A 12,151-nucleotide genomic window follows, 5' to 3' on the forward strand; every position below is an offset into this window, starting at 1 on the left:
ACATATTCTGAAAGCATAATGGTCAAGGTTTGAAAACAAGCCTTATCTTCTCTAGGTTTCCTCAATGAATTAAACAACAAAGAAGCATATAGCACATCTGTCTGGGTCATAAAATAAATATGAATTGAGAAATACCATCCATTTAGTCAATGTGTAAAGTTACACTCTTAATTCATAAAATTTTAGAAAACACAGCATCTACTCTCTTTTAGAAATAATTCATTAGCACTTCTTTCTAACAATAACTATCTCCAAAATTAATTTTTAAGAGAGCTCTGAATAATATGCTGAATAAATAAAGTATTACACCAATATGTAAAATATGCATGTACACACTTGATGTTTGTTTATGACTGAATGGATGGTTTACATTTATGACTGTATAAGTTACGTACTTTATAAATGTTTTATTAGCAATATATTGCCTAGTGAAATAAGCCTTGGAGACTGAGGCAGAAGAGAGCTTGCTTATATTCCAGACTCCATCAACATCATGCAGTGTTATCTGTGCCAAGTCATTTCATGCCTTATTCTCTCTACCTGTAACATGAGCGATAATAATATCTGCCTTTACCTGCTTACCACTAAAATAATAATTTTAACAAACAAAGCTGTGGGAGAAAGATATTATGTACATGTATTAAATTTCAACCTTTTAACCCAAAGTAAAAAATCTTAAGACAAAAGTTGTGACATGCATGGTTTACTGACCTTGAAGAGGACAGAATGGTATAAAAGAAAGAGCGTGGGTTTTAAAAGGGAAAAATCCAGACTCCACTACCTACTATACTTGTGACCTTGGAAGAGTCTATATAAACTCTCCGACCTTGAATTTCCTCATCTATGAAACATGAACATTTATCTCTTAAGGTTTGAAATGAGTATTAGGAAAAATATGTCAATTACCTAGCACAGTGTGTAAAACATTTTAAAAAATGTTAAGTTTCTTTGCCCTAAACTTTATGGGTACATTAAAAACTGTATTCCCACTTTTAAATTCACGCAAAAATCTGATATTGAGAATATTTATAAAGCACACAGATTGGGCTCTTCTCCTTCCAAAAATAATTTGTTGGGTTTTTTTTTTTAAACTCTTTTTGATAGCTCTTTTCTCTGTTAAGAAGTAAACTGACAAATTGAGTTAGTTGTATTCACAAACTACATTCAACTCTACTACAAAAATCAAACTTACAAAACAAAGATCCTTTTAACTGCCTACAAATACCATTCCTAGCACTGTGTCTTCTACTTTCAGTGTTAAGCCTATGAAAAAGTGCAAAGAGCCCTCTTTCATTTTCCTCTGGTCAGCAGCCATACAAGAGGAATTTTCAGTTATGTCAAATCCACAGTGATTTCAAAGCTGAAGAAGAAAGTCAGTACTAAGGAAAATAGTTGAAAACTATTACTAGATACAACTGACTTTCTTCAGTGGACATGATTCATTCCTCTAATTTAACAAGAAAACAAAAACCCACTCTGATGAAAGTTAAACCTCAAATATCATAGTAACCTTATTAGAAATCGATTCACTACTAAACCTCTAATTATAAAATATATTAAGCAAAATGTATTATCTGCAACAAGGGAGATGGGTTGTTTCCAGGGATGAGGGAATTTCTACAGTTCACTCATAGTAAATACTATCAATTATAAGATATATCCAGTATGTACTCAGAACCTAGCAGCTGAATCCACAAGGGTTTAGCAAGCAAAAATTTTGGCACAAAAAGTAGAATAACATTTACTCAAGAATAAAACTGGAGCCATATTTAGCAGTCTAAAACTTTCAAAACCAAGAAAAAAAAAATGATCATGAGGAGGTTCCTACAATCATCTGGTTTGCTTTCTAGACAAGGTTAGAATTGAACGGTTTTGAAAACCAAAAAAAAAAAAAAAAAAAAGCAAACAAAAAAATATTAGTACAGGCTCTGGAAATCTGCCACATTTACTCTGGATGAAACTCTTTCTGACAGTTTTTTTTAAAGGGATGAAGGATAAGTGTTATTTATCATTGCTTTCACCTAAAAACTATTAATCACTAAGGGTGGTACAGGTACCAAACAGAATTTTGCTTCCTTTCTAAATTTACACAGTTTCCTATAAAGAATAGCACATTTTGCTGTTCATGGTGAATTTTTTGATGTTTATGCAGCAGTACTTTTCTTCCTCTCCAAAACAACCTCATTCCTAGTCTGCTGTTTCTGTTTGCCTCATCTGCACTTAGCAGATCACGCTTCAGTGACTTAGAAATCCCAGCCACCAAAATTGAAGCCAAAGTTTGAACTGAGAGGCGGGGAAAGAAATCAAGTAATTAAACTACACTTGGAAGGAAGAATGGTTTTACCTCCTATGACTTTACAGCGTGCTCTTTTAATTCAGAACGAGAGTCTCCAATTTTAAGGAGAATAAAAGTATGAATTTATTTTTAATTTACAAAATTATTTTGTAATTATTATAGTTCTATTGGCCTTATCTTTCAATTTTACCTTCTGGCAATGACACAAAACCAGAAGACCATTACAAATGTTAACATTGGATGCTTCAGGTAAAACAGTTCAATGCTCTGGGAAGTTTCATTATTAAAGTCTTTCTCAAATTGTCACAAATTATCATGTACTTAATAGAGAAATGAAAAGGGAGAAAAAAAGAATGTAGTAAAGTTGGAGGTAAAGCCTGTACAGTTAGATGCCCTGGGGCTACTGAGCTATGTCTCATTTTCTCACTACCAATGGTTTAAAGGATTCAGTTCCTTTCATTTTATGAATTAGCAGATGACCTTAAAAAGCTTTCTTAAAAGTAAAATAAAACCATCTTTAAAAATGGTATCACCAAGTTTGAAATACATAACATTATAAGGTTAAAATTTGGGAATTTAGGAAATTAATAGTACTAATAAAAATGTCTGAAAGAACTTTATATTAATGAACTTATATACCAAAGATCAAATGCTCTATCAAAAGTTAAACAAAAAAAAATAATAAATGTCTTTTTTTGCTTTGCTAAATTCTCATCTTACCTTTAAGTACCTTATAACATACCTTTGTAGAATGCCATTTTCCTGGGGTATTACACCATTGATAGCTGCCTGCAAACAGAAAATAGAGAAGGCCATTTAAAGAAAAAGAAAAAATGTTCAAGGGTGAGCTAGGGTAGGGTGGAGAACATTATCAACAGAAACAAGTAAACTCTGAAAAAAAATTTTTAATTCTAAATGTTTACTTAATAATACAAAATATTAAATGGTTCTCTATTTCTCTATAACAAAACCGTATTTAAGAAAATTTTAAAAACACGTATTTGGCATAATAATGTCCCTAAATTTTGAGTCATAAAAAGCTTAATTCCACCATTCTAATTCAAACAAAACACTCACAAAACCAATATTTAAGGATGTCAAAACAAGTAAAATCAGTACCTTACAGAAATCTGTAAGAACAAGATATAAAATCACAAATGAAAAACTCCAATAATAATTTAAAACTTAACTCAGGAATAAAATTCATCCTTTCTAATTATAATCATTATTCTTTATGAAAAGCCCATTTAGAAGGAATACATATAGAGGCAAAAGTTCTTTGATAAACACAACACCATAATTTTTTCAGGTTACAAAAGGAAACAGGAGCATCACTAGGAAAGTTTTCTTATATGAAACATTCCTAAAATTGGTCTCTAAGCTAACCACTCACCAATTACTTAGAACACAGCACAAGTGTGACATGATATGAATGTTTTTTTAAGGCTCCTAAGTAAGCAGGCTATTACTACTGGATTGTGGGCAGTTCACTGCAGGGTAATTGAGAAGATTTCTCTGGAGGAAAATAATGTCCTTTACAACTTCGTCTTTGCATCGTAACAACTTATTCCCTCCCCTTCCCTCCCCACGTCCACATCAAAATAGAAAAAAAAAAAAAAAAAACAGCTAACACTTCAATATTTTATCAGTTGCCTGGAAATCAATTGCCAAAAAACAGTTTGTATATTTTGTGAAACATTAACTTAAACATTTGCCAGAGGTGGGTCACATTTACAAAGTTATACTGTTGAATGGAAATAAAGTAGAGTGTGAGATACTTGCTACGAATTTGAGGGTTGTAATGCTCCACTGGGAAAAAACAAAGAACTCCACGGGTTAATATAGACAGTGGATACCATAGAACCCTGACAACTCTGGAAGCTCAATAAATCCTTTGAGGCAAGCGAACACTAAAATCAGTTTCCAAAGTCACAAATTCAATGGAATCATCTCTGCCTGGTGCCAGGTCAATTATCCCTTTTCTGTTGATAGCAATAGTTCCACATACAAATACCTCCTTTGCTAAAAAAAAAAAAAAGAAAATGGTAAGAGAATGTTCTATGGTGTTGGAAAAGAAACAGAATATCACTTTGTTTGGAAAGATTTTGTTCAAAATTTCACTAGGGAATGCCAAGGTATAATGGAAAGAACACTAAGGATTTATAAAGTCCAAAGTTTGAATCTAGGTTCTCCCATTAATTAATTATTTGATGACCTTACTATATATTCTTTATTCACTGAACCTCCTTGAGCCTCAGGTTCCTCATCTGCATAATGAACTAATATTACAACCTCAGCCAAACTGGGCCTTTTTGTTCCTCACAGGCATCAAGTTCCTAGGGCCTTTGAAGATACTATATTTATTTGCAATGCTCATTCCCCATTCTTTGGTCATTTTTTTTTTTTTTTATGGTGACATTGGTTAACAAAATCCAAAAAGTTTCAACTGTACACTTTAACAGTAAGGCATATATATGTTTATACCGTGTTGGTTAATTCTTAATCATCAGAATTGAGGTTTCTGTTAGATATACTTTTTAAAAAACTTTTTCTCTGATCAAACTCATCTAAGTAGGTTTACTCTCACATAGAACACTGTACTTTTCTTTTATATAATTGACAATTACTTATATTGTGGTTATTTGTTTTATGTCCGCCTTTCTCACTCAACTATAGGTTCCATGATGGAAGAAACGATATCAAGTATGTTCACCACCTAATCCCCATTGCCTAGCATATAAAAAGCACTCAGTGATTATTTGTTAAATGAATGATGCTAGAAAAGTACAAAGAAAAGCAACAAGACTTGAAGAAGGCTGAGAGGAAGCTTCCTGGATGAAATTATTTCTCAACTGAGACCAAAAAATAAGTGAAAAGTGGTACTAATCTTTGAAAGACATATTTTTTTTTTATTTCTGCTGGATTAGAAATACAGATATACTTAAATCTCGCTCCTAATGATTCAATTTCAGATATCCCCCCCTCACCCCCATATATATAGAATATATTATTTCCCCCTAAATCCTTTATTATTATTTCAGAAGTGACTTAATGTCTAAAGGCATAGATCTTTCATAAGCTCATGTTATTAAATATGCTCAAAGTAAGAACTCTCAAGCCAGAAAGCTGTCGTATCCCAGCTCCATCATTTACTAGTGTGTAATCATGAGAAAGTTACTTATTCCTGTCTCAGTTCTCTCATCAATAAAATGGGAGGTGATAATAGTACTTGTTCATTGAGTTTTTATGAAACTTGTTAACACATACTTAAATCATGTTTGCTACATAGTAAACTACTCAGGAAAAATGAGCTGCCTTTATCCTAACAACTGCCATACTGAAATTTATTCTTATTTGAAATCACAAATAGTTTTTAATCACAAACCTCTGAAGACAAAGAATGGACACTATAAAAAAATAAAAATGTTTCCACTCACAACACTTACCTACTGCAGATGACTTATTTCTGGAGATGTTTCCTCTCCTCGTTATTTAAATAATGGTGTATCACCATTAAAAATACATCATAAGTTACAGGTAAGATGATGAGATTAAAGTAGGAAAAAAGTGAGTAGTTTACCAGCCCTACGACTAACTCTAAAGTTCTTTTGGTTAACCTGGCAGTTTACTTTTGCCGTAGGAAAGAATTCCAACTGGCAATCCTAAAACATCTCCTAACGGCCAAATATTTGATTTTAACAAGTTCTAATTTGACTTTTTTTTTTTTTCAGGGAAAGAAAACAGAAAGCAGAACAATTTAAGAAATGTAATCATTCCACAATCTGTTCTTAGACAAATGCAAAAAATGTTCACTGAACCTTTCCAAGTAGTTATAACTATCAAAATAGGCCAACATGCAGAATTAAGACTGGTGCAGACCAAATTAAAGACAAAAAGAATATGAGGCAGATCCTAAGACTAATAATGGTACCTAAGAGACACACCTTTGTCAAATAAACATCTGTGAATGAAAAACCAAACAGCAAACTAGGAGAACCACATAAAAAACCTCAGTGCTACCTCAACTAGATCCTTCTAGCACTTAAAGGACATCGAGTCCAAATCCCTTAGCCTGGTAACCGAAGCTCCAACCTTCCTTTCTGGCTGTCTCTCAGATTTTGTCCTACAGGAATCTTTAGTCAAATCGTTTGACCCACTGACTTTAGAATACCTTGTACTTTCATAATTAACAAAATATTGTATTCTTCTTAAGATTAACACTGTGGAAACCAAAGCCAAATTTTCTAAACAAATTTAAAAGCTGGTAAGAAAAAAAACGCATTCAAACCTGACATATATTTTAAGAAAGTAAATTAATTTCTAGGTTCAATTTGTAAGCTAAAAACATGAAAAAAAGACAAAAACATCTCAAGTTAGCAGTTTGAAGAATTTATGGAGGTAAACATTCTACAGTATTCAAGAGAAGACTTTCTGGTGGTTCAGCAAACCCAACAAGCCATATTTGCTTTATATTACAAGCAGCCACATTAAGGAAAACTAACTTGTTACTAAAGTCCTAAATATAGTTGCTTCATTTTAAGATTGATGAACATCTAAAATCAATTTAATTTGGGAAAGTAGGCTGCAATTATTCTATGCAAGAACTGTGCTAGGTATTGTGGATAACACATGGCCAAGATAGCACCAAACTTTAGGAAACCAAGAGAAATAAGATAAGAATACAATATTAAGCATAATACAGAAAGTATCTATCTCAATAAATAGCAACTCCATTCTTCCAGTTGGTCTAGCCAAAAACCCTGAAGTTATCCTTGACTCCCTCTTTCTCTCACTACTCCCTCCTTCCCCATTCATTAGCAAATTCTGATTGCTGAAATGTTAAAACACATCCAAAATTTGATTACATCTCACTGCAACCACTCTGGTCCAAGCCTCTATCTTGTCTCTCCTCCATTACTGCAATAGCTCCTTAACTGATTTCCTTGCTTTGCCCTTGTTCACCTTCAGTGTATTCTCATCACAGTGACCATAGTGAGGCTATTAAAATATAAGTCAATCCTCTACTCGAAATCTTCCACTGACTTTTATTCTAGGATAAAAAGGCAACATCCTTAAGATATCTTATTCCTCCCTCACTCCTGTAATCTAATTTCATCTCCTCCTCCTTTCCTGAGCAATACTTGTCTTCTTGATAATCCTGGAAAACACTAGGCCTGATTTTCCACTTAAGGTTTGTTGTGATTACTATTCCCCGTGCCTGAAATGTTCCTGCTCCTAGATACATGGCTCACTTGCTAACTCCCTTCCTCCAGGTCTTGATTCAATTGTCACCAGCCCACTTTTTCTAAAAAAAGAACTACAGACCCTGATCCAACGTACTATATATCCTTGTTCCCTATTTTCCCCCTTAGGAATTACCTATCACTTTCTGACACACTATATAATATTACTGATTTATATCACTTATTGTCTGTCTTCCCCTATGAAAGTATAAGCTCCATCATGATAGGGATTCCTCTGGTTCACTACTATATTCCCAGTACTGACACGAGAGCTTTGCACATAGTATATACTTAATAAATATTTTCAGAACTTAGCCCCAAGCTGTGAGAAAAGCACAAGGAACACAGAGAAGCTATTTAGAAATTAATCAGTTTACTGTCCCAGCTGAACTCAGTCTTGCAGTCATCCCAGCACAGGTTCCAGACATGTGAGTAACGAAACCACCTTGGACCCAGCTATTCCAGCTCCCAACCAGCTGAGTCACCCACTGGTTGGGAGCTGGAATAGCTGGGACCAAGGTGGTTTTGTTTGAATTGTCCCAGCTGAGGATCCAGACATCATGGAGCTGACATGCCATTCCCACAATGACTTTTCTGAATTTCTGATCCATGAAGTCTGTGAGCATAATAAGGTATTTGTTTCATGCTAGTAAGTTTTGGAGTAGTTTATTACACAGCAACAGCAACACTTTTTCATATCTAGGTCTCAATATCAGATCAGATTCAATTTGACAAGCACAATGCTACGCATTTTCTGTGTGTAGTTTTGTTTAACTCTCATAACTTTGTGAAGTAATTACTATAACCTGACAACTAAAGCAGTTAATTTAGCCTATCAGCCACGATCTTACAGTACACATTAAAAATAGAGTTCTAAATCAGTTTTTTAAGTACCAAGTCTAATATCATAATGCCATAATATTCTCATATTCATCTCTAAAGCCATATTTTATCAAGCCTTTATTTAAAGCTATTTTTCATAGAGATCTGTAATAAGTATCAAGAGAGGGGTCATTTTGATAATTATGAGGCTGGGAGAGAAAGTAGGTCTAGAGTACTGAGCAACACAATGAACCAATACCCCTCATGTCCAGGGTATTCTCTTTAGCCTCCCAACCAAATATTGAGAGAAACTCATAAAAATTACAAGCCTCATTGGAGGGTGAGGCAGGGCTCCGCATTAAGCTCCCCAGGTGATTTTCAGCACACTAAAGTTTGAGAAAGACTAACCCCAAACTAATCTGACCAATACCAAGAATCAAAGATGCTCTCTTGGTTTCAAGTTGCAACAAGTATCTTCCCTGAGAAGATTTAATGACTTACCTAAGTACACAGTACTTCTTAAACAAAACAAAACAAGGCAAAACAAAACAATACCAAGTATCTTAGCTTCAAGGGTAAAATGATGGTTATTTGAGTCTCATGAATTAATAATAAAGCATATTTTTACATGGTTGGAACTATTACACCGGGTTGGGATGGAGTAAGAATGGTTTCAAAATATTTTTTAAAATAAATTCTAATCATTAAAACTCTGAAAATCAATAGATTGAGCAAAACACACTGAGCTAACAAGGCAAATTCTGTCTTTTCCCAACTAAATAATATAAAACAATCATTTTCTATAAACTATAGCAAAATCACACTGTTCAACATCTGAAAACACACTGGCATACAAAACAAAGAGCTACAATTAACAATGTTGAATTTATTTAATTGAGTAGTAATAACAAAGAATTTTTCCTTTTTTGATCAATAAGAAAGCAGAGTACAATTCTTTACAGGAATGTAATACTGCTGTAAATGATTCCATGAAACATTCAAATACACTTGTTCAGGCCTTAAAATACTTCTCTGATGTTTGCTAGACATCTATAAAAAAACACCAAGAGACAAATAATTTTGCTTCATACACAATCTATCCTTTAATTCAAAATGACAAAATGTCTAAACACACCTTGTCTGCCAACAGATCCACAGATGTTAGCACTAACAACATAGCATACCTGAGTATCTAACCACAGTCTGAAAATAACATAAACTGCAAAATTTGCTCATTGAGCAAGCTGACAAAATCAGCTGCCATCTCCACTATCTTTGGCAGGTATATAAAAGATAAAAAACTAAATTAGCTTTTTCTCTAGTTTGTTTTAAATTACACTAGCAATTCTCACATCAAAGCAATGGAATAAGAGAAAATCACAGCCCATAATTCTGTAACATTTGATAACATTCGATTTCAAATCTTCTTTGAAAGACCTGCAACATTTTGTCTGCTTTGCCACATGATGCCATCTTAACATTGGGCATGGTGAGAGACAGAAAGCAAATCAAGGGCTTAACAAAAGATACCACTCAATTATCCATTGATGCATAAGAGAAGAAAAAAGAGGAGAGATGGTTGGATCATATCTAGTCTACTCTCTTACTATCTGAAAATTGGTTTTCTAACTACAGCACTATTCTCTCTTACAGTTGCAGTCATCATCATTTCTTTTTAGGTTCTTCTATCATTCTCTTACCTCTCAGATCCTTAATAAGACCCCTATCAGCATCACATATATTTTATAACTAACCCCTTTCTGTTCCTATCAAGACAACTCTCTGCCTAGAACATATACTTATATATAAGACGTACTTCTAAGGATTAGCACATCACCCTACTGCCCCAAACATTTTTGGTAGTGTAATGTTACTCATTTCATGCAACGGTGAAAGAAAAAAAATATGTTAGCAAGTGTGAAAATGAGCAGACTGTCACTGCTCTAATGAAACATGTTTCTTCCAGCCACTGACAATAAAAATAGATCCCACAAAGGTAGAGTAGGGTACTCCAAGCCCTCAAGTGACTCACTTCATGTCACAGCTACCACAGTGAACTTAGTTATCATATCCAAATATGAAGGTAGAAAAAAGAAGACAAGAGGTTTTTCATACAAAAGTTTTTAAAATTTGAGGGTGGGGGGACTTCAGATAATAAAACACTTTACCAATTATTTATCTGAGGAAAAGAATTTGTTTTAGCAAACACCTTCATCACAACATGTAAAAGAAAAGATATAAGAGAATAAATGAGACATTGATGCCTATGGCCACTTATCAAATAAACCAAGTATGCTGGCATTATTATAATTCAGTAGACATGTTTTTCTATCCAAAGTTTTCCCCCTTTCTTCTTTTTCCTCTCGTCTCTTCCCTCCATCCCTCTCATTCATCCATCTAATATTTAATGAGTAATTACTCTGTATCAAGAAATGGGTTAAGATGTTAGAAATAAAAGAACAAGTAAGAAATGATTACCAAAAGTATAAAACTCTTTGAAGAAAACATAGGTGGAAAGTGTCATGAGATTGGTTCTGACAGTGATTTCTTGGCTATAACACCAAAACACAGGCAGCGGAAGCAAAAATAAAGACATAGGACTACATCAAACTTAAAAATGTTTGTGCATCAAAGGACACAATCAACAGAATGATATACAAATGGCCAACAAGCATATGAAAAGATGTTCAAGATCACCAATTATCAAAGAAATGCAAATCAAAACCACAATAAGATACCACCTCACACCTATTAGGATTGCTACTATAAAAATAATAATAATAAAATGTGTGGCAAGGATGTGGAGATATTGGAACTCTTATGCACTGTTGATAGGACTGTAATATGGTACAACTGTTATGGGAAACAGTAAGGAGGTTCCTCAAAAATTAAAAATAGAACTAATGTATGATCCAGTAATTCTACTTCTGGGTATATATGCAAAAGAACTGAAAGCAGGGCCTCAAAAAGATAACTGCACACCCATGTTTATAGCAGCATTATTTATAAGAGCCAAGAGGTGGAAGCAACCCAAATGAGCACTGAATGATAAAGAAAATGCTTTATATACTTATAATGGAATATTATTCCGCCTTTAAAAGGAAGAAAAGCCTATCGCAGGCTACAACATGAAGAAATCTGGAGGACATTATGCTAAGTAAAATAAGCCATACACATGTGAAAAAAACAGAGTATGATTCCACTTAAACAAGGCATCTAAAGAAGTCAAATTCATAGAAACAGAAAGTAGAATGGTGGTTACTAGAAGCTTGGGAAAGGGGAAACGAAGAAGTTATTGTTTAATCATTATAAAGTTTCCATTTTTCAAGATGAAAAAGTTCTGAAGATCTATTTCAAAACTATGTAAATTTATTTAACACTAATGAACCATATACTTAAAAATAGTTAAGATGGTAAAGTTATATCATGTGTTTTTTTCCACAACAACAACAACAAAACTCATTAAAAAAGATTCCTGCAAAGAAAGAAAAAAAGGAGGGAAGGATTAAAATATATTCTCTAAGAGTCATTTCTTCTCTGAAACGCCAATAATACATAAACTTAAAAAATACATTGGCAGATTCTTATGTTGCTTAATTTTTGGTAGTCTACATTTTTAGCAGAGGTGCTTGTCAAAAGCAGGTGAAAACAATTAGTAATGTATTCAGTATAGACCAATTTACTATAAAGGCTAATAGCTCTTCAGTTTGAATAAGATCTCTAATAATCCTTCTGTGATCTGTGATGTTCATTCAGCACACTATTAAAACTTCTCTCATACCACAAAACA

General features: G+C 33.5%; 1 protein-coding gene across 2 annotated transcripts in view; it reads right to left on the reverse strand.

Moving 5' to 3' along the window:
• The window catches only part of FAF1 (Fas associated factor 1), a 355,099-nt gene that overhangs the window by 259,983 nt on the left and 82,965 nt on the right, over positions 1-12,151 (reverse strand). For both annotated transcript variants that reach the window (XM_015595280.2, XM_006919177.3), the window contains exon 3: positions 3,039-3,085. In XM_015595280.2, the coding sequence (XP_015450766.1) occupies positions 3,039-3,085 (47 nt within the window). The remainder of the gene's footprint in view (positions 1-3,038; positions 3,086-12,151) is intronic.

This window comes from Pteropus alecto, unplaced genomic scaffold (genome assembly GCF_000325575.1).
Source record: "Pteropus alecto unplaced genomic scaffold, ASM32557v1 scaffold25, whole genome shotgun sequence".
Taxonomy (NCBI): domain Eukaryota; kingdom Metazoa; phylum Chordata; class Mammalia; order Chiroptera; family Pteropodidae; genus Pteropus; species Pteropus alecto.